Consider the following 22,489-nt stretch of genomic DNA (forward strand, 5'->3'; position numbering starts at 1 on the left):
AGAAAGGGACAACAGAGAATGAGATGGGTGGATGGCATCACCGACTCGATGGACATGAGTTTGAGTGAACTCCGGGAGTTGGTGATGGACAAGGAGGCCTGGCGTGCTGTGATTCATGGGGTCGCAAAGAGTCGGACACGACTGAGAGACTGAACTGAACTGAAGGAACCTCTGCACTGTTCTCCATAGTGGCTGCCCTAATGTACGTTCCCAACAGTATAGGAGGGTTCCCTTCTCTCCATGCTGAGCAGAATCATCTTTGACCCCCAAATAGTACTAGCCAGGGGACCAGTGTCATGGTGAGAAGTGGACACATCCCATCCAATGTCCCCGAGCTGCCCCCACACACCCCACACCCCCGGCCCACGAATGGGTTGACTAAATCAAAGGCACAATCAAAAAGTCTATTCCATCCACAGTTATTTTTGAACTTGTGGTTTATATCTTGCCCACTTTATATAAAAAAGATTCAAGACAGTTTACAATAGGACCATTAATTTAAAAAAGATAATGAAGAGTACAAATATTTTTAAAATAGGTCAAAACCATTGAGAATGAGAGAGTCCTATGTTGGCTGATTTAATTACAGAAATGAAAAATAAATTCAGCTCTAAGCTTCCTGGCAACAAGGGCCCAAGAGGGAAGTTTTCATCATCTGAAGATGGAAACACCAGCTCACCTGGCAGGGAGATGCACGCCTGACACCAAATTCTAGGACGAACATGCCTTCTTCTAAAAAGCCAGGAGTTCTGCTTTCACTTATGAAAGGGAGGCTGGTATCCAAGTGTTTTTAAATCTTATCAACATGTTTAAAGGTAAGGAGACACTTCACTGAATCAAGCACATGGAATCCTAATTCTAGCTCTAACCGAAGATAAAAACAAAAGTGGTCTTCTGCTTTTCCAGGATTTCTTTCCTGGAAACAATTATCTGCTAGTAAAACTGAATGCTAGGTCTCTGGAAACATCAGGTAGCCCCAAATGCTGAAAGAGCCATAGCAACTAACAATGATCAGAGGGACAGGCAGGAAAAAATGTCCTAACCACAGGGCACAGCTCAGCCTGCCGAGCACCTGGTTGAGTTTCGATGCTTCTACCTGAGTGACAGAAGTGGGCACAGCACTGTTCCCCGTTGGGTCCTCAGGATGCCCTTACCGAACGAAGAGCAGGGTGAAGCCCTCCATCCTGGACCAGGGGCCTCCACATCCGACGGCAATTGTAATAATGATTCTAGCTGTGGGGGAGGTGGGTGGGCTGTGGTGCCCTGGAGACTTAAACTGTGATCTGTTGGTTTTCTCTGAAGAAAGGTCTCTGGTGGGAGGCACAGATCTCTGGAAACATCCGGAAGACCTGGTCTGGTGGGGGCTCCTCGGGGGCCTGCATCAAGGAGCCGGGGCTGCAGCCCTTTCCTGCTTCTTCCACCAGCTGCCGGACGTAGAGTTGCTCCACCTGGGACATCAGCACACCGGTCAGAGACGAAGCAGGGGGAGATCTGCACACGCGGCCCAGAGCTGTCACCCAGAACCTCTGGGACCCCCAGAGAGCACGCTGCACCCTCCCAGCAGTGTTCAAGGCTGCTGAGCCGGGGCCCACAATTCCACCCGTGCGGTTCACCTCTGACTAGAGCTTACCAGGACTGGCAAAGCCCTCATCTGTCGCCTAGACCTTAAGAAAACTGAACCAAGAGACTCTTTCTGAAAAGGTGGTTTTGAGTTTTTAAAAAAACTAAGAGTGGAAACCATGTAGATTGTGAGAGTCCTAGAACCTGAGAAGATAGTTCAAAGGTGAAGAGGATCCTCTTGCCCACTTGAGATCTCACCCAGGCCTGCTCACACGTTGAGTCCCCGTCCCTGTGGCCTGGGCCCGCCCTGCTCTCACCTGGACAAGGATGAGCTTGGAGCGCAGCGGGGTCGTGTCCGGAAACTCCTCTCCGAAGCACAGCACCACCCTGCTGTCAGGCAGCCGGCTCTGGCTGTTGTAGAACTGCTGCAGCTCTGTGGATGAGGCAGGGGGTCGGGGGAGGTGAGGGGGTTTGGTGAAGCCAGGCTACCCACCCCCTTGGCCAGGTGGAGTCAGGGCTCCTGCACCTATGCCCGACCACCATTCCAGGCCCCTTCACTAGGAAGTCCCCTAGGAGGTGTCTGGTGCCTGCTGCTGCTAGAGAGATGATCAGGGCTCTGGGGACTGGCCAGCAGCCTCAGGACCACAGTGAGTGATCCTCCGGCCTGAGCTTCCAAGGGGAGCTCCCACAGTGGGAGCCTAACCACCCACCTCACAGGACAGCAGCAGCCGCAGGCAGCGCTCACACGCTGCGTGTACAAGGTCAGCATGTCTCAGGATGTGGACACAGCCCCTGGGGGCCTTGTTGCCAAGATGTGGGTTCTGACCCCACAGGCCGGAAGTGGGGCCTGAGACTGTTCCTCCCAGCTGCCAAGCAAGGGGACAGCCCACAGCAGCAGGCGAGGCTCTCAGTACTGTGAGTCTCCCTCAGCGGTGCCCCCTCCAGACGTAGGGGTCAGGAAGGAGGGGCCTGGATGGCTCGGGGAGAACCGGCAGGGCTCAAAGGCAGGGCCACCCCTGGACGCGGACAGGAGGGAAGTGCGTGGGCACTGACCTCGGAAGAACTGGCTGGTGTCGAAGACCCTGACCACCTCGTCGCGCTCCAGCTTGTTGGGCCGGTCACGGGCGGGCGCAGCGTTCCCGCTGTAGAACACGCGGCCCTGGCACAGCCGCTTGACCAGCACGCCCTGCCTGCTGCTGTGCAGGAGAACACCGCGCTCCAGGTGCCCGAACAGCTTCCGCGTCACCTGCCGCTGCCGCTCGCTGGGGATGGCGTCAGCCGGCGGGAAGCGCACCAGCTCCAGGCCCTCGGGCCCGTACAGCTTCCCGCCCGGCAGGCCGGGCTGGCCCAGCGATAGGCGGCAGCCTTCGGGGCACGTGGTGGTGGTCTGGCCCACCAGCTTGCCCCCGTAGTAGAAGCTGATGACCATCTGGGAGAAGGCTGTGGGGAGACAGGGACGGTCAGGGGCCATGGGAGGCTGGGGGTGCCATCCCTGCTGTGCCCACATGTCTCAAGCCTGCCTTCCCAGGAGGATGGGAGAGGGTGACCCTCTGTGCACCTGGGGCCTCTTCACTTTCTGGGGAAGTTCACACACCCCTTCTAGAAATAATGTTTTTATAAGCATGAATAAATACCATGCATCACCAAGGAAGTCAGTGAGTCAAAGTAGTAATACTGTGGTACCCCCCCCCACCCCACTTCTGTCTCCTAACTGATATAATTTACAAGTCACAGCTGAGGGTCAACCATGTCAATTTCTTCGGAAAACAGCTCCAGCTCACAGGCACTGCTACAGCATCGATATATACAGCATGCAATGTTAGGCTACAGCGTGCACACACGCACATACATATATAAATGGACACACATGCACACAGGACTGCACATTCATGATGGAAGGAAATGCTAGATGTGATTTCCAGGTTAGGGAAAGCAAAGATGTAATCTGTTTCCTGACAAATTCACAGTCGCTTTGAGGTTGCCTGAATTTCCAATTAAGAATCTCAAACCTTTCATCCAAACCTATTCTTGGGAAGAAGTCTGCAAAGTACTCAATTTAAGGCAATGTTTCCCCAAATAGGCCACACATAAGATTACCGGGGTTTGGCGGGGGGAGTGGAGACAGCATTTAATAAATGAAAAGATTATCCCACTTTCCACACTCTCTCAGTGTCTGGTCACCTCAGGAAGAAAACCCCAGTGTGGTGCTGATGAGTCTTAACAATGCTGCCCAACTCCCTCAGACCAGAGGCCGTGAGCCATGGGGGCAGACACCGCAGGGTCTGGGCTCCACTGAGTCTGCTGTGGCCTCTGCCTTCCTACTTAGAGCAAGCAGAACTGGTTCCATTTTACAGGCAACGATGGATGGTCTCCACTTAAGTTTGAATTGTGAAAGTGAGACTGACCGACAGAAAACTCAAGACACTGATAACAGTCTGGGCGACACGCTGATGTGAAAACCGACGGGAAAGGTGGAGCCTCAAGTGACTGCAGTCGGGGCACCTCTGCAGTGGGAGCGGACAGAGCACCAGATCCCAGGGACCCCCTTCCCCAGAGGGGCCTGCACGTTAAGACCGTGTTGTTACAATACACAGTAATACCCAGCATCTGTACAAGAACCACACACACTACCGATGGACCTGGGCCCGGCCCCACCGCGGGCTGCCTGGGGAGCCACAGCAGCCGTGAGTGGCCCGACTCCCCTGTGTCCCCAAGTGTGTGTGGTGTACCAACCACCTGCCCCGCTGTCGGGGGCAGCCCCACAGGTGGCCACCTGCCAGGCCCGGGTGGACCCTCGCGCTGGGCTCTGCACAAGGAACCCCTGCTCGGATGGTGAGGCTGCCCCCCTGCGGCTGGAGGCGCCATCTTCCCCAACGCTGGAGCTCAGCGGGGTCCTGGATCACGCACTGTTGGGGTCTTTGGGTGCCCTGGCCCATCTCATTTACTTGACTTTCGGGGACACTGAGCCCCCGGGGCTCTGCGCCTGCATCCCAGCCCGCGCCTCGTCTGCACGCCCGACACTCCCTCCCCTCCAGAGCAGCGCCGACCTTTGTCCCAAGTGAACAGAACACCCCGGATAGACCGTCACACTCTGCCCCTTGGCCCTGTCATCACCAAGGCCTTATCTCACACCAGCGCCTCTGACCGTGTGAATGTCTGCCACACAGGTGCTCCGGAGAGGCGGGGCAGGAGAAAGGGAGGGGTGTCGGAAGGGCCTGGGCGAGGACATGCACCTGCCCCAGCCCTGCAGAGGGGGCCCCGAGGAGAAGCGCCTCAGCACGGCCCCTGGGGAGCCCACCACAGCCCTGCCCTGTTCCTGGAGGCCGGCCCTGCTGGGGGACAGTCTGACCACGGCGGCAGTGCAGACGCCAGGAGCAGGGACCCTGGGACCCGGCCACCAGACACAGGGGCCCAGCCAGGGTTGGGGCAGGGGGTCCCTTGCTCTGTGCCTCAGTCTCCCCGTCAGCAAAGTGGCGACGACAGCCCTGCCAGGTGGCTGAGGGCTGTGAGAGTGTGTCTGTCTGGCATGAGTGAGCACCGTGTCAGCGGTGGTTCCATGAACTGGGATGACATGGAGCTGAGAGCCGAGTCCCGTCACAGCCCTGCTCTCAGCTGCGCCAGGTGCCGTGCCCCGGCCTCGCTCACCGAGTCCTCGCACCCACCCGAGGACGAGGCCATCACGCCGGCCTCCAGGCGGGAGACGGGTGCACAAGGTGACGGGCTCGCCCTGACCACACAACTGCTAGGTGGGGACCTGGCCCCAGCCCTCCCCTGCAGGCCGCCTGGCGTCCGCCGCACCGTCCGCTCCAGACGTCACCCGTGACCCCAGCCACCGCAGACACAGCGCACGCCAGCACACAGGCGCGTGTGGACCCACCGGCACAGTGGGGCAGTGAACACGCGTGTGTTGCCCACATTTTGTATGGAAGGTTTCACACAGAAATCCAGACCCCTAGTCTCTAGAAAATGTGGGGGAAGCGAGTCCAGCTGTGTCTTGTGTCCACAGGGCCACCCAGAGGCAGGGGGCCCTCACTCTCCACCCCCCACTGCGCCCTGCCCGCCTCATTTGCTGCCTCCTCCCTGCACCACTGAGGACAGGGGACCCTTGACGACCTGTTTACCCAGCGGGGCGTATGTGTGAACGGAGCAGAGAGACCGAAGTCCACCACCTCCGCAGGAGCAGCGGCGGACTTTCCTGGCTGGGCCATGGCCGTGGGTCTCCCCACATGCTGGATGGCTCCGGCACCACCCAGGGCACTTCCTCCCAGACTGTCTTCTCACCCCCAGGCCCCCAGCCCCGTGCCTGCGACTCCCCTGCCCAGAAAGCACCGGTCAGCAGGATACCCTGGATGCAGCCTATGGTGAGCACAGATGCCCAGGTCTGAACCCCCAACCCCACTTCCCCAGCTGTGGGACCCCTGGCGGAAGACTGAACCTCTAAGCCTGGTTCCTCCTGTGAAGCTGAGTCCTGACTGCCCCCAGCTCGCAGGTTGCGGGCAACAGCGATGAGCTCTGAGAACAGGGGGTCGTTTCCCTTATCCTCCTGCCTGGGGAGACCAGCTCCACCCGCCAGTACTCTCGTCTGGTGAGGGCCTTGGTCGAGACACGGCCTGCCGACCCCCGTTCCCTCCGCTGCACTGGGAAGCCCGAGACCCTCAGTCCTGATGTCCTGTGGTCCGTCTGGATGAGCCAGGCTGCTCACTTCTCATGGAGCCAGGCAGCTGCTGGGGAAGACAGCACCTGCCTCCGCCCTGAAGATGCCACCACTGAGCCCAAGTGTGAATCCCAGAGGCCACAGTCCGCACCCCCAGCAAAACCAGACAACCACGTGGCACAGGCCACCTCTGCTGCGGGGATGGGCACAGACGGGACAGCCCAGGGCTGCGGTCCAGCCAGGGAACCCGGGGTCTCCGAGCCTGTGCTGGGGGAGCAGCAGCGGCACCTGCCTAGAGGTGGCACAGCGATGAGCTGCGTGGATCCAGCGCCCAGCTGGACACCACATGCAGTGACGTCTGCCACTGCCATTACCAGCGTCATTGTCATAAGCTCAGGTGTGGGAGACGGTGTGTCAGTAAAGCAGACTGACACCAGCGACAGGGGCCAGAAGCTGCAGGAACGCCACACCAGCCCTCAAGGTGCTGCTGAGGGGGCTGTCACAACTGTTCCTACTTCACGGAGGAGCCTGAGGTGCCGACGCTTCGCTCAGTCCACCTGGGCTCACCGAGTCCCCACACCCTTCCTCCTGCAGGATCTCACCTGTCGTGAGCTCTGGGGCTCCGTCTGTGGGTCCAACCCAAGAACAGGCCCTGAGAGGCCGGTCGCTCACTCCCCAACAGCGAGGAGGAGGAGCTAGGCTCCTCACCTCCGACACCAGATCGTGCTCATTCACAACAGTGGGGCGCCCACTGATCCTAAGAGCTCTGTCTTCAAAGAACGCGCTGCCCCATCCCCCCCGTGCCCCTACCCTGCCCGGAGCCCCCGAGCCCCCCTACCTGAGTGGTGGGCGTCGTAGGCACTGTACCCCGGCACCAGCGGCAGGCCTGCCGAAGAAAGAAAGCAGCGTCAGACGCAGCCCCACGTTCCTCCAGGTTTCTCTGAAGGCCCTGCGCGCTCCCCAGGCCCTGCCATAGGCCTCCGCCGTGCTGAGTGTTCTCCCCTCCAGCACAACAACCATGTTTCAGAAAACCAGACCTCAACCCGACCAGCGTGGAGGTGGCTTCCTCTGTCCTGTGGGACTGTAGACCGGTGACACTGTGGAGCCACACTTCCTTCCCACCCGGGAGGGTCTGCTCCCGAAATCACCACTGGACTGTGGCCCCCACCCCAGCCTGATCTCAGAGGGGAGCCCGGGACTCGAGGGTTCCCCAGGCATGTTGCTGCAGCTCAGGGAGTCAGGGCAACACCAGGCCCTGAAGCCTGCCCACCTCTGAGGCTGCTGGGTCAGCAGTCACCACCCAGTCTACCACAGGGGACAGAAAGGAGAGGGAGGGGCCTGTGCCCGTGGGAGGAGGGTTGTTTCAAGGAGCAGGACAGGTTGTCAGGAGCTAACGAGAGGGCGGAAGCCTCAGTCCATCCTCACGACCCTGGGAGCGGGTTCTGGTGTCTCTGCCTTATATCCAGTAAAAGGGGGCTCAAGGAAGGCACGCAGCCCCCTGGCACAGGCTTCAAATCCAGGCTCCGTGCTCTCTCAGTCTCAGACACGCTGGGTCATCCCTGACTCCAAGGCCTCAATGTCACAAGAAACTGACCTGACGGACGTACAGCCCCCATGGCCGAGAGCCACGACCTCCCTGTGGTCTCCTGCTCCTCTGTCCACTCTCCCTGGGAGCCCAGCGGGGAGCGCCACCTCCTACAGGAAGGACACAGTGCCTTCCGGGGGATGGTGGCAAGTGGGGACCTAGATGTGGCCGGGCTCTGCCCATGGGGTTGGAAGCCACAACAGTTCTCTGGGCACAGTCACCTTCAGGAAAACAGGAATCACGGCGGCCCCGCTGCCTGCCCACCCCCAGCAGCAAGGCGTGAAGACCCATGACCGTCAGGGCACATCCACCCCACAGCACGGGGCTCCCGCCCTCACCTGCGCTGGGCTGCTGCATCCACCAGTCTGGGAGGAGCTGGCTCCGGCAGGCCTCGGGCGGCGAGGGGCTCCTCTTCACCATCCCCATGTAGTCATCCATGGGAGGCTGCAAGAGGACAGCACGGCTGTCACTGGGCTTCCAGTCTTAACTAGACCCACACCATCACCTCATCACACGAGAGGAAGGGAAGACCCAAGACGATAAATCCACCAGGCTGAGCGATCACAGCACGTGACTGAACCATTAGCCTCTGTGGGGCCCTCACCTGTTCACTGGCCTTTTACAGGAAACTGCCTGCTGCAGCAGCCATGAGCCCAGTCACCCGGCCGCCCTGACACTCTGGGGGAGCCCGCAGTGATGCTGGGCAGTCTGCCACACTCCAACCGCCCCCCAGAGACGTGACGGCTGTCACCTCCAGGAAGGAGGACAGCCCAGAGGAGGCTGCACTTGGTTACCTGCATCCTCTGCCTTTAAGCTTCTCCAGAAGGTTCTGTTACTGCCCTGCGGGTTCTGAGAACTGCCAGAGCACCTACATAACCTTCTACAAAAGCTGCGTGGGATTACCTTAGTAAGGCAGTGTCGGCCTTGCGATGGCCACAGAAAGAGTGCTAAGGAGCTAAAAGCAGCTATAATTAGCATTCAAAACCCATGTGTTTTGCCTAAGGAGACCCTGGGAAGCCTTTCCTTACAGCCTGTGAACTGCGATCTTCCGCACAATCCTAAAAAGCCTGGTCAGACGGCTCTCCAGCTCCTTGAGGACTAAGAGTGTCACCCACAGGACAGGGATCAAGTCACGTGAGGGCTGGTGGGTAATCCACGTCAGGAATCCAGCCCCCAGCAGCAAGGGAAGTTTATGGGTTTTTTTTTTTTTCCCACTGCAGCCTGCCTAAAAAAGGCCAGGTGCCATCCACAATGTTCACAACCTGACGAGTCCAGAGCTGGGGGGAACTCGGTGGACGCAGAGGCAGCTGGGCCCCAGCCTTCGGGATGAAGGACGGAATATGAGGTGCAGGCGCTGACAAACGGGCGAGGCCAGGCCCTCCCGGCCTATCCTGGCAGGAGTGACAGCCGAGGCCCCCGGTGCCCCAGGCCGGGCACCCGGGAGGCACCGCTCTCCCTCCGACGCCCTGGACACGCCGCCCCGCTCACCTCCTTGATCAGCTCGTCGATCTCAGAGCGCCCACACTCTATCTCCACGGCCTCGCTCACACAGCCCGGGGCCACCACACCTAATTTGCCTAGGGAAAAACGGACAAGCGTGTGGCAGACGGCACTGAGGCGTCACAGCCGTCACCAAGGCCACAGAAGGCAGTTTTCTAAGGCTAGGCTGAAGAAAACAGAAGGCAGTCTGTGTCTTCTCCGGTTTGGGGAAGGCCGAGCGCTGGTCTTCCCATGCTGCTCCAGTCATCTGACCAGCAGGGTCGAAGAGCAGCTGGCGCTGCTGTGCCCAGCACCCCAAGGGCCAAGGCAGGGCTTTGGTCTCTTCCTCATGTCTGCCGAGATCTAAAGTGAGCTCGTATCCGGTTTGCTCCACACCCGGCAGGGCTCACAGTTACAAGCTGGGGCATCTGAAGACACGCAAAGATTTCCTGGCAAATGTGTGTGCAGGTTGGAGTCTTTTTTTAAAGTCAAAGGGCAGGAAATCCCTTTCTGGCCTTTCCAAATATACACGTGTGCATCTGTGTGCGCACATGCAGCGCACCATAGGCTCGAGGGTGCCCAGGCTGGAATCTGCCCACGGCAGGGACCGTCTACAGGTGCACCAGTGTTCCCACGACAACCAGACCGGGCTAGTTTCTCTGTCACCAGGCCATTCCTGGGCCAGCAACTCGCCTCACTATACCTGGCCGTGTGAAACGTATTATGACCAACAAACACTGGTTTGCTGGAATTCGTCAGTCCTTGTCATCTGGAGAATCAACCCACTGTTTCACCCGGGATGAACTTTTTTGATTCCATTTTGACAGATTCGGGAATTCACTTGGAAGCTGCTGCCGAGGGAAGCAGGGGCGGGTGGGGCACCCCCAAGGCAGCCAGCACACCACTGGAGTAGACAGGAGAGCGCGCCCACCTAGACATTATGCAAACGCACGGCTCCCCGGCCCCTGAGAGCCCTGCTTCTGTAACATCCACCCTGCAGGTGATGCTGGCTGCGCTCTGGGCTATAAACAGACCAGAGTCACCTGCCCCGTTGAGCCTGGCTGACCCTGGGGGCAGGGGATTAGAGAAATTTCCCTTCCTTCAAGTCACAGTTTACTCCGTGATTTTGAAAAATGATACAAAACTGACAAGGAAACTGGGAAGAGTGCCTCCCAAAGTCCCCCTGAGGGGAGGCCAGCAGATCCCCCAGGGGAAGGTCAGTCTGTCTGACTTACTGCTGATTATCAATGAGGGTTCAGACTCACTAGAGCTGGGTGTTAATTTACAGATAACTAAACTACAAATGATCGGTAGAAGAGACCAGCCCCAACCATGGCCCGGCAGGATAGGCAGTTTTGGCTCAGCCTCCTGCCTGTCACTGACTGTGGGCCACAGCATCACATGTTGTCCAGCAGGACCTCTGACCACGTAGGTGCCCGCGTTAACTGGCTCAGCACCTCTCCGACCCAGCTCACCACATACTGGGTTGGCCAAAAAGTTCGTTCGGGCTTTTCCATAGGATCTCGCAGGGAAACCCAAAGGACTTTTTGCTCAACCCAGTGTTTGTGACAGTCCCAATTTTTAACTTTGTAAAAACTACACATCATTTTCAACCTCACTGCAGTGCTAAGAGCTGCCTCAGAAATTCTGAATTTCTGCCCAGCCCTAGGCACTTTGAGGGTTCAACTTCTTCCCAGCTGGCATGACTAGACGACTAAGTAAGTGGCTAAGGACAAAAGGATGCTATGCCAAGACTAACTGCAACATCAGAGGCTAAGAAAATCAGTATTAGAAGAATATTTTAAACCCGAGATGGTAATGAGGCCTTATCCCACTGGGCCGGCTCTGACCTGGAGCGGCCACAGAGCACAGCACCGTGACGACGACGGAGGCCAGACTGGAGAGACACACCGGATGGATTAGTGATGTCTGCCCAGAGCAGTGCATGGGAAGCAAGGATGGATTAGTGATGTCTGCCCAGAGCAGTGCGTGAGAAGCAAGACTGTGTTCTGAGGCTGGCTGCGGTTATGCTGCTTGAATCACCTCACAGTTGCTTTCCTGGGGCTTTGCAGCAGGAGGAGAATGTGGAAATTATCACATCCTGTGGGTCCCAATCGGCCATCAGGACCCAGCATCTAGAAGCCTATCCAGTCTCCAGCCCTGAAGCCAGGAGTGTACCATGTGCAAATTCATTCCAGAACCTTGCCCTCAACCCCATCAGCCGTCCCTTCTCTGTCCACCTTCCTCTCTCCTAGCACGCCCTGCGGGCTGCTGGGAAACAGAACGGATCCCTCATCCACACCATCGGGGGAGGCTTGCTCCCATCCAGGCTGGTTGCTGGGCCCCAGGGAGGCCCCAGCACGTGCTCCTGGTCCTATGGTCAGCGAGCCCCTCACCAGCTCCCCGTCTCCCCGCTGCCTCTCACCCACCAGAGGCTGCCCTGTCAGTTGGCAGATGGTGGGTGAGGTCAGCGGAAAGAGACCTTGGCCTCTGCTGACACAAGGGGAAGAGCTATTTGTTTAGCTGGACCCCGTGGGCAACCACTCGGATCCCAGACCCAGGCGGCCTCTGTCAGGCTGAGTGCCCATAAAGAAAGGACACTTACATTTCTGCTCCTCCTCGGGGACGATGCGGTATACTTTATACGGCTCAGAGATGTCCAGCTGGGACCGGTCTGTCACTTCCTCAAAATCTGGGCTCTTGTTCAAAGCGCAGCGTAGCCTCGTCTTCCACGTGGCTGGCTCGGCCTTGTCCCCTTCCTTAAACTTCCCTTTAAAAACAGCCCAGGCCTGAAGGAAGAAAAGAAACACATGAAACATGCAGCTGGCCCCGGGGCGGCACGCCCAGGACCCCACACCCAGGACCTGCTCTGCCCACCCCCCGAAGTCCTCCTGGGCCAGCCACATGCAGCCAAGGAATTTCAGGGCTCAGAGACCCCAGAGATGCCAGTCAGACCACCTGCTTTGACAGGGTGAGAAGACACACAGACACACACGCAGCTTGGCTCTGCCTTCCACATACCCTCTCCCGGACCCGAGGAACCTAAGGTTACAGGCACACAGACGAAGCTGCAGTTGCCTGGGGTTCCACTAGAATGTTCAAAACAAAAAAGAATTTAGTTGCTTTTTCAAATCACCCTCGAGCTAAAACTCAGCCTGAAAAGGGAACATCTGCAAAAAGTCTGAATGTGCCCTGCTACTTGTGACAGAAATGTGGTTCTGCATTTTGGCGTTCGGTCTAACCCTCCCCGCCCCCTCTCTCCCGTTCCACTCCCCAGGGTACTGTTTAAGATGCAAAGAAGTGTTTTCCCTCTCTGTGGGTTTCTTCACAGCTCTGTCTTCTGACCTCTCCAAACCTTAGAATCTCAACTGAGACCAGAAACTCAAAGCTGGAAACTTTAAGTCAAAATGTACTGAAGCAGTATCCAAAAAAAAAAAAAAATTAACACGTGGATGGGCAAGTTTTTAGATCTCAAAATTGGAATACAGACACACTAACTGGGAGGTCGCTACTGTCAGGTGAGGGCAATACTTGGCGTCAGGCAAAATCAGACATCCTTCCCGCCTGAAGGGACAGATTGGAGAGGATTCTCAGCCCCCACTCAGGAGAATGCAATCCTGAGAGCTCGCTTTCCCAAGGTGATCCAGTCTGGAATGAGAAACCAGCTGTTCTGACTTCCAAGGAATTTCAAGCCAGCAAGCAGCAGGTGTTTCCGACCTCAATGCACACCCAGTCCCCAGGGAAACTCGTTCCAATGCGGATTCCGGGGCCTGCCCCTCCAGAGTCCTTGGCTGTGGGGGTTACCTCTGGGAACCTGCACCTTCAGCCAGCATCCCAGGGATTCTGACTTAGGCGACTAGGAGGCCATACTTCCGGAAACCCCTTAACACCCCTGAGTCACATCCCCATTTAAAACAATCTTAGATTTTTCCCTGGCGGTCAGTGCCTGCACTGTCTCCCTGCTGATGTCCTGAGTGTGGGGTCTGCAGCCCTGCCCCAGGGGGGGAGACCAAACGAGCACCCCACATCCTACTAGAGAGCGGGAATAGTCCCTGCCTCCTCCCAGAGACAAAGGACTCCCCTCCAGAAGCATTCATGAAAGTAAACGGTTTCCAATCCTTTTAGTTTATTAACTGCAACACAATCACTGATTCTTTTTTCATGGAAATTGAAGAGTAAACTCTGTACATGCTGAACAGTAACTTCAAATCCATACTACGTCACAGCCAAGTTCCTCCACCTGGCACGACTGACACTGCGGCCCCATCACTTCGTGGTGGGGTGTCCTGGGCTTGCGGGGACGTCCCACAGCATCCCTGGCCTCCTCCACGCCAGTAGCACCCCCACTCCCCATTGTGACACCCAAAAATCTCCAGACACCGCTGAGTGTCCCCCAGGGAAATAACACCACGCCTCACACACAGCCTCATTTGAGAACCACTGAGCTGGTTAATCCACATCACAAATGGGGCTGGAAGAGCATGGATTTGGGGGCTGTTATCAGGACAGCTGGGGTGTATCCAGAGCAGCAGAACCTGCAGGGCACTGCCGTGGGCGCTCGCCCCCATGGGAAATCCAGGAGACCTACAGAGAATAGCAGGGGCCCCCGAGTCAGGACAAGCACTGGGCTGGCATCAGGTGCCAGCCTGTCCTGAGCCCTCTCTGCCTGGAAAATGTCACCCACCTCAGCTGGGTGACCTCTCAGGACAACAGACGGAACAGTGACCTGGGGCCCGACAACAGCAGGCACGCAGCAGCTCAGAACTGAGGTCTGAGGAGCCAAGGTCTCCTCCCTGTGCTGCTCTGTGCTCATCGGCAGCCAGCGCTAAACCCAGCACCAGCTCCCCCCAGTTTAACACAGTCTCAGAAAACAGATGCATGGTTGCCAAGGGCGACCAGACGGAGCGGGTGACTGGGAGGCTGGGCTGAGCAGATGCGAACTACAACAGACAGGACGGAGGACAACAAGGTCCTCCCGTAGAGCCCAGGGAACTCTACTCAACATCCTGAGATAAACCTCAGTGGAAGAGAATATGAAGAATGTATATACGCACAGAACTTAGTCACTGTGCTGTACAGTAGAAAGTGACAAAACATTGTGAATCGACTACACTTCAATAAAATTTAAAAGAAAAACAACACCACTGTCTCGTCTCATCTTGTGCTTTAAAGATCAAATGTGATTGGTTTTCTCGAAGGCCTACTGAATTTGAAACACCTGCTACTACATAGGCTCTAACTCATTCAGGCCTGTCACAAAGCCTGGTCAATGGCAGAAGAATTAGTGACTCACAACCCTCCATTCTGGACATGAGAATTTGAGCAAACTCCAGGAGATGGTGAAGGACAGGGAAGCCTGGCGTGCTGCAGTCCATGGGGTAGCAAAGACTCAGACGTGACTGAGCGACCAAACAACAACCACCCTCAGTTAACTAGATCTTCCCCCTCGACTTTATGAAAAGGAGGTCAACATACTTCTTTAAACATAAGTATGACCTGCTACCAGGGCCTAATCATTACAGTCAGGGATGGTGGAAAATGAGCTGATGTCTTTCACCGGCCTGTCTCTGGTCCACACCACGAGGCTGACCTCAGAACAACACCTGCAGACAATGAGGGATCCTCTGGTATAAGCGGCTTCTTATGACCCGTGACTAAAGCCAGAATGCAGGCTCATTTTTTCTCTTAACTCATAATAAATGTTTGAAACAAAAGGTTCTCTACTTAAGCAGAAAACTCCCAGGATGGCTCAAGGCCTGACTGTTGGCATTTTCCAACAGCAAAGTTCTCCTTGTGGACCTGGCAGACACACCCCTCAGAGGATGAACTGAGCACAAGTCGGGGGCGGGCCAGACAGGTCCCTCCACCATCTTGCACTCACCATCCTGGGCTATCACCCTCCAGGGGGCGGCCCAACCCTGGGTGGGCACCCGGCTCCCTCCCGCCCCCATTCCTGCCGAGATTGTAGACTCATCTCAGATTGCCACACTGAGCGACTGCGTAATCAACGGAAACATTGGGAATCTTACACATTTTTCTCAACGCTGTTGAAACGGCCATGAAGAGCATTGCATAAGACGTATAAATCTGGGGCTCGATTTCATTACCCCCTGGAGCAGAGCTCACAGGGAGCAGGGGGAAGCCAGAGGCCTGAGTCCCTGCAACAAGCCACAAGCCGGACTGTGCAGCCGCTGGTCCCGCCCCCGCTGGCCTCCCGACGTGGTCTGACTGATGGTCAGCCGGCAACTGTGCCCTCAGCCCCACACGCCTTCACTTCAACCTGTTGATCCTGCTCTCAGTCAGCACCTAGCAGGGTTCTCAGTGGGGAGGGAGTGTGTGCCCCCTGGGGGCACACGGCAATGCCAGGGGCCTGTCTGATTGTCATGGTGGGGTGGGGATGCTACTGGCATCTGGCCGGCGAAGGCCAAGGTGCTGCTGACACCCTTAGGTGCACAAGACAGACCCACATAAGCAACGAGCTAGCCCCAGGTGCCCACAGTGCCAAAGCCCTGGCTCGTAGCCATCTGTGATCTAGAACTCCCACCGGACTGGCTGGACCAGGAACAGTCGGCAGTATTAAAATTCAGACGGAGCCATTCCCAACGATGTTCACTGTGACACAAAAGGCAAAACCTTCTCTGTGAAAAGCACCCACAATACCACCAAGAAGACTGGAGGCAGGAGCAGCGCCCAGGCTCCCAACCTGGGTCCCCGGGGAAGAACCTGCCAGAGGTCCAAACCACAAGGGGCCCTAAAGGGGAGCGCAGAATGCCCACATGCACCCACTTTTCTTGGGGGGACCAGCAACTGGCATCAGACCGCCAAAGATCTCTGACCTGGAAGAGAACCGCTAAGATGCACAGCGCCCCCCGCAGAGAGCGAGCGGAGAGGTAAAGGACTGAAATGCCTCCTGAGCCCACGATGCCCCACTGGTGCTCTGCTCTGGGCCCGAGGCATGATCTCTTATTTTGGTTGTGTCGGGGACACTCATTCCTGAAAAGAGTCTGGGGCTGCCCTGGAGTCCTACAGGCCATAGCTCCCATCACTCACACCCATGGGAGTCTGACTCTGGCCCTCTCTGCTCACCCTCCCCTCCCCAACTGCCCCAAATGTCCACAACCACACATGGCAGCAGTTTGTAACCTGGATTTCAAGTTGGATCAGCTGTAAGTCTCTCTGCAAACAGGGAGGCCTGGGTGCACCTTAGCCTGGGCTCCAAATCTCCTGGGGTTGGGGGAGGATGGAGCCCACACTTCTGGAGCCTCAGAGAAGCCCACGGGTGACCCTGACGAACTGGCTGGGCTTCAGAGCTGGGCAGCCCCAGCTCCTAGCTCCTCTGCCTGGATCTAGGTGACGGATACGGCCGGGGGTTGGGAGTCTGGATTCAAATGCTGGCTCCATCACCTCGGAGCGGGGAGGCCTTGGACAAGTCACTCCTCCTCGTGGAGCCTCCACAGAGCAAGGACAGGAACAGTGCCAAGTGCACAGGAGCATGTGAGGGGAGACAGCACGAGCGCCGCTCCAGGCGCAGGACCAGGCTCAGCGCGGTGCCGCCGTCACGATGCGCACCGTGGAACCACCCAGCAGGCCACTCCAGGCTCCGGGGAACAGACGATTCTCAAGGGAAGTGGGCTATTTTTAGACATCTGCTGCAGGTTCAGGACACCCACGTGACCTGCCCCGGAAGTCATGACAGATGGTGTCTCTCATCTAAGCTGACCCTCCGCTGCCAAGCAGAAGTAGAAACTATCAAAGAATGAAGAATTAAACCTCTCCTAGAACTGTAAGTGGAATTTAGGTGGCACACCACTGGGGAAAGGTCTTAGTCGGAAAGAAGTACATTCCCTCTGAGTTTGCAAATCCTCATGCAAAAGTTTCTCTGGTGGCTCAATCAGTAAAGAATTCGTCTGTAGTTCAGGAAACCCAGGTTCAATCCCCAGGTCAGGAAGCCCCTGGAGCAAGGAACAGCAACCCACTCCAGCATTCCTGCCTGGGGTGGGCTATGGTCCATGGGGTCGTAAGAGTCAGACATGACTTTAAAGACTAAACCACCATGCAAAAGCAATGGCAGCGCAGAAGAAAAGTGCCCTTGGTTTCCTCATAGAAAAATGCCAGCTATATAGAACTGACCTTGAAAGTGGTTAAATCATACAACAGACGTGAAGTCACCTACTGAGTTTTTTCTGAGACATGTTCAGCACTCAATCAACACGTTTTAAGAAACTGGAGCAGGACTTCCCTTGTGGTCCAGTGGTTAAGAATCTGCTGTGCAATTCGGGGGACGTGGGTTCGATCCCTGGTCGGGGAACTAGGATCTCACCTGCTGCACCTAAGTCCACACACCACGACCAGAGTTGGTGTGCCGCGATCAAAGACCTTGCCTGCCGCAACTAAGACCTGATGCAGCCAAATAAATATCTTTAAAAAAAAAAAAAAAACTGGATTCATTTTCAAGGAAAGAAGACAGACATCAATTGCTCGACAGCCCTGCGGGGCCCCTGGGGGCCGGGTCTCTACCTTGAAGATGGAGGCGTCCACTTCCTGGTTGTAGTCCTGCTTGCCGGCGTGTTTCCAGGGGATCCGGAACATGGTCTTCTCATCGTTCTCCCAGATCAGCCCCGGGTACAGGGTGCTGTCGATCTGCTCAATTAGCCACTGCCGCAGCCGCCGGCCACCGTTCCGGTCACACATCCTTGGGAAGAGAAAACACATCCTGTGAAACTTAAAAGCACGGTCTCGTTACTCGCAGTGCTCTAGGTACTCAACAGCCAGGAGCTGCTAACAGGAAAGGCAGAGGATCTCAACACAGGTGTGGGCTCAGGGAAACCCAGGGATCCAGGAACTTGGGCCACATGCGATGAGAAGACAACGCGCCTGCCTCCAGGACCTCCGACCCCAGCGGAAACCAAAAGCTCCCTGGGAAGTCTGCAGCCACGTCTCAGCCAGATGTGGCCCCAAGCAAGGCTCTGGCTGCGATCGCCCCAGCTCTCACCTGCTCTGTTTCACGCAAACAGCTGCACCTGAGGGCATCACTCATCACTCCAGTTTTAGCACACAGTGGGGGAAATCACTTTCACCTTTTCAGGCTCCCTCAGTGAGCAGTCCATCACTCTGAGAGCCAATTCTATTAATGCTCGGCTGCAACAGGGTGCGTGAGCAAATGTGACATTTGCGCTCTTGGAGAAAGGGAAGTCCACAAGGTTGTCTGTCCCATCCAGAGTGCCCTTCACAGCTGCTCTGGGAATGGGACAGGGCTGGGGCCCCATTAGAGTCCCACCATCTGTCAGCTGGGTGACCCTGGATTGTCAGCAATGCTGACGCACCAGGGTAACCTCAGGCACCTGGCGTCATCGTGGTGGGCTCTCAGGGGACCCATGGACAGCAGCCCACACAGTACCTGGACCTTAGAAGAGTGTCACTGAATAAGACATCTCGTATTACTGTCCCAACTTTCTCTGCTGGAACTCACGACCAACCGGGGCCTCGCCGCCCAGGGCGCCCAGAGCCATGGGGGAAGGAAGATTCCTGCAGAGTGGGCAGCTTCCTGATGGCACAGAGAGAGCGCAGCCCTGCTGTGCCGACTCACAGCCCACAGTTACAAGAACAGGCTGGAAATCCCCCAGGCTGTTGGACAGACGCCCACCCAAAAAAAAGCCCAGCATTTCAATTCTTCCGATTAAAATGTGACCTCTTCGGGCCAAACAGTTTGAAACTATCAGCAGTGACAAGACAGACTGTCCCTAAGAACATGGTCACATGCAGAGCCACTCCGGCCTGTAAAGCAAGAAGCGTGTGTTTTGGACACTCCAGCCACCCCGCAGGTGGCTCTATGGATGGAGACAGGGTCCCGGGTAGGAGGGGGTGCAGGCCCGTGAGCACCACCTGAAACCTTTTCATCCAGTAACTCCAGCTGCCTGCTTGTGGATTTACAGGAGTGAAGAGAGCGACATGGGAAGCGGACTTCAATTCTGAAACTCTAGACCCCAGCGAAGGCTCTTCTCTAACTAGACCTCAGGAAAGCCACTTGGCCACCTCTCTCTCTGAAGCTCTCCTCATCTGCAGAGACAATGGATCTCAAAGTCCCAGAATTTGAGTACAGCCCCTCGCACTTGTAAGCAAAAACGGAGAGACCTGGGAGGGACACCTGGTGAGAGAAACAAAAGGCCACCACCGCGCACCCCAGAAAATAACCTAGCCAGGCAGAGGTTCCCTAGAGCTTTCCCAGAAGAGAGACAGAACAGCTCCCCTCACCCCAGGAAGGAGCTGGGCGAAGGGCGAGAGGGGCCCGAACATGAGAGAAGGTAGGGGTCTGCCTTAATTCGCTAATCTCTCCATTAAATGAGATGGTCCCGCTTGGCAGCATTTTGCTCACTCTCTTAGTACAAAGTTCATAAACTGGAGTCCATGCTCCAGGAGTCTCCTGAAATAAAACGCAAAGCTTTTGTTTGTGTGGACATTTTTCTAGAAAGTGGCTCAACACCTTCCCATCAGGATTTTTAATGGATCCATAACCCCCAAAACTGTTAAGAACAAACTCGTGGTGATTTAGAAGAAAAAGAAAAAAGAAAGTAAAGAGAATGGCGTTGAGAGGAAGAGTGAGTCACAGAACATCAAATACTCTAGAAATCATCTAATCCAGCGCCCCTTCTCTCAAAAGAGGAAAAACTGAAGTCCAGGTCCCCAGACCCCTCAGCAGGGCCTGGTTTCATTCACTGGAGGCGAAAAACCACGGTTACAAGTGAGAACCTCAGCACGTGGACAGCTCACCTCAATAGTCACTGACATACCCCACCCCCGCCCCAAGATTAGAACCCTGCATTCAAAGCCTATGATTCTCTTACAGTGTGATCCATAACGATTTACTGAACACTAACCAATTAATTCCACCAAATGCCGAGCCAGGAAACATTTATAGGCGCAGTCACATGTTGATGACTTCCTCTTCCTTGATTTTTAGGTAATAATTCTCTTTACGGGCCAAGTCCTATCTGAAGCTAATCTGCATCTCTGCAAATCGGCCAGGGGCCAGGCTGCCCAGGCAGGAGGTGATAAGAAGCTGCTCTAGGCCCACCCCACGTGGGCTCCAGGAAGGGTCTGGAGGTGGTACAGGTGCAGGACACTTGCCTTCCCCACGCCTCTCAGGGCACCTGGTCTTTTGCCCTGGATGCCACGAAGACCAAAACCATGAAAGCCATTTCTCCTTCTAGCCCCAATCTTGCTGAAAAGCCTGTGTGTGGGCGTGTGTAGTCACTCAGTCGTGTCCTACTCTTTGTGACCCCATGGACTGTTGCCCACCAGGCTCCTCTGTCCATGAGATTCTCCAGGCAAGAATACTACAGTGGCTTACCATTCCCTTGTCCATGGGATCTTCCCGACCCAGGGATCAAACCCAGATCTCCAGCACTGCAGGGAGATTCTTTACCATCTGAGCCACCAGGAAAGCCCACCGAAATGCCTAAGCTCCTCCAATTCAGGTGGGAACCTGATATAATCCAAAAGAACTGTCTCCAAAAAGGCTGGCTCCTAATTTGGGTTTCAAAAAAAGTGTTACATCCCTCATAAATTTAGGGGTGGGGGTAGCTGAAAACTCTGAAAAATTCCGTTTCTAGCTTCCATTCACCCTCTGAACAAGGAGAACACCTCACCTTAGAGAGCCTACCCTTTGCCCTGCAGCTCAAGTTACACCACAGAGCTCTTTCAGCTGTGACCCCTGAGCAGATAGACTTTCTTGCTAGGAACCACTGGGAAACGATGGAAGCAAAAGATCTTCAGCCGCACTCAGACATCTTAACTGTCTTCAATCAGAACTAAAAACTCCTGTCCGCCCAGCTTCACACTCTAAACCCACTCGCGCGGCTGCTCGGGGCCGGGGACAGTTTCACTGTCAGAAATCCAGCCCTGTTTCAAGAGCAGGATTTGAGCGGGGAAAGGAGTAAGTCATACTCTCTGTATGAGCCACTGTAAAGTTTTCCAAAAGAAAACCAAATTTTAAGAAAAACGGGGTTGTTTTAAAGCACCGGCCAATCTCTGGAAGCAGCTGCACCTGGACGGTCAGTTTGTATCCCGGAGAACAGAGGCCGCGAGAGCACGGGCGCCGCCTCGCCGCCAGGTGCCGTCCGCGCCCCGCGCCCGCCATCCACCTGCGCCGCCCGCCACGCTCCCGACCTCTGGCCTCCCCGGCCGCCGGCCGCGCCCCGCGCCCGCCACCCACTTGCGCCGCCGGCCGCTCTCCCGCGCCTCCCGGCCGCCCGCTGCCGTCGGTGCCCCGGGCCCCGCTCCCGACCCCGGGTCCCCGTGCCCGCCGGCCGCCCGCGCCCCCCGGCCGCCGGCCGCAGTCCCAGCCCAGAGCACGCCAGCCCCGTCCGCGCCCCGGGCCCCAAGCACGCAGCCCACCTGCGCTGCGCGCCGCACCGCCAGCCCGGAGCCCGCCAGCGGCGCCGACCCCGTCCGCGCCCCGGCGCCCCTGCACGCAGCCCACCTGCACCACGGGCTGCAGCTGCCACCCGCGTCCCCACGTTCGCCGCGGAGCTCCGGAGATGCGCCTCTGCTCCCGGCGCCCGCCCAGATTTAAGGCCGGGGCGGGCCCGGAGCGCGGAGCGACGGCCGCGACGGCCAATGGGCGCCGGAGGGCGGGACGGGCCGCCCCCGGGGCGCGGCGCGCCGGGCCCGCCTTCTTCGAAGCGCTCGGCTTTCCGAGAAATCACTTTGCGCGGAGGCGTCGGCGGCCCGTGGTCCCGTCGTCTTCCGCGGTTCGCTCCGGGGGTCCCGGGAGTGTCCGCAGGAATTCCCGAGGGCCGCGGGGGCGTCCGCCAGCCCAGGTCAAGGGCAGGGCGGTGGTGGGTACCAGATGGCGGAAGTCAAGCCAGTTAGGACAGAGGCGGGAAGTCAGATGGCGGAGGTCAGGGCTGTGGCGGATGGAGGGAGGGTGTCAGACGGCGAGGTCGAGGCCGAAGTGGAGGTCAGAAGGCGCAGGCCAAGGCTGGGGTGGCGGGGGTCCAGAGGTCAGTGCTGCAGACGGCCAGCGGGCCCCGCAGAGCCCCAAGCCTGGCCGGGGTATCTCAGCCCGTGTGGCCGGAACGCCTGGGGCTGCGCGGGAGGATCGCCCCCATCCTGACGAAGCCCCTCGGAACGTGTCCGGCCGTGACCGTCCACCTGAGATGCGGTTGCGGAAAGAACCAGCGACTGACAGATCCGGTCCTAAAGAGCCAGGG

General features: G+C 57.0%; 1 protein-coding gene across 3 annotated transcripts; it reads right to left on the reverse strand.

Annotated features, from left to right (window-relative positions):
* Window positions 1–403: 403 nt before the first annotated feature.
* IRF8 (interferon regulatory factor 8) lies at window positions 404–22,005 on the reverse strand. Of its 3 annotated transcripts, none has more exons than XM_055413005.2 (9): window positions 21,672–22,005; window positions 17,796–17,970; window positions 11,884–12,067; window positions 9,288–9,376; window positions 8,138–8,243; window positions 7,053–7,100; window positions 2,614–3,000; window positions 1,878–1,993; window positions 404–1,448 (listed from the first exon to the last, which is right to left on the reverse strand). In XM_055413005.2, the coding sequence occupies exons 2-9, from the start codon at window positions 17,967–17,969 to the stop codon at window positions 1,272–1,274; spliced, it is 1,281 nt and encodes a 426-aa protein (XP_055268980.1). In that variant the 5' UTR covers window position 17,970; window positions 21,672–22,005; the 3' UTR covers window positions 404–1,271. The 3 variants fall into 3 exon arrangements, with proteins under 3 accessions (XP_055268980.1, XP_055268979.1, XP_088686759.1); XM_055413004.2 differs by having other exon boundaries at window positions 21,757–22,004; XM_088830633.1 differs by lacking the exons at window positions 8,138–8,243; window positions 9,288–9,376 and having other exon boundaries at window positions 21,757–21,992.
* Between the last annotated feature and the right edge of the window lie 484 nt (window positions 22,006–22,489).

The sequence above is a fragment of the Moschus berezovskii genome, chromosome 22 (assembly GCF_049115385.1).
Source record: "Moschus berezovskii isolate FMDL1 chromosome 22, NW_MosBer_1.0, whole genome shotgun sequence".
NCBI classification, from domain to species: Eukaryota; Metazoa; Chordata; class Mammalia; order Artiodactyla; family Moschidae; genus Moschus; species Moschus berezovskii.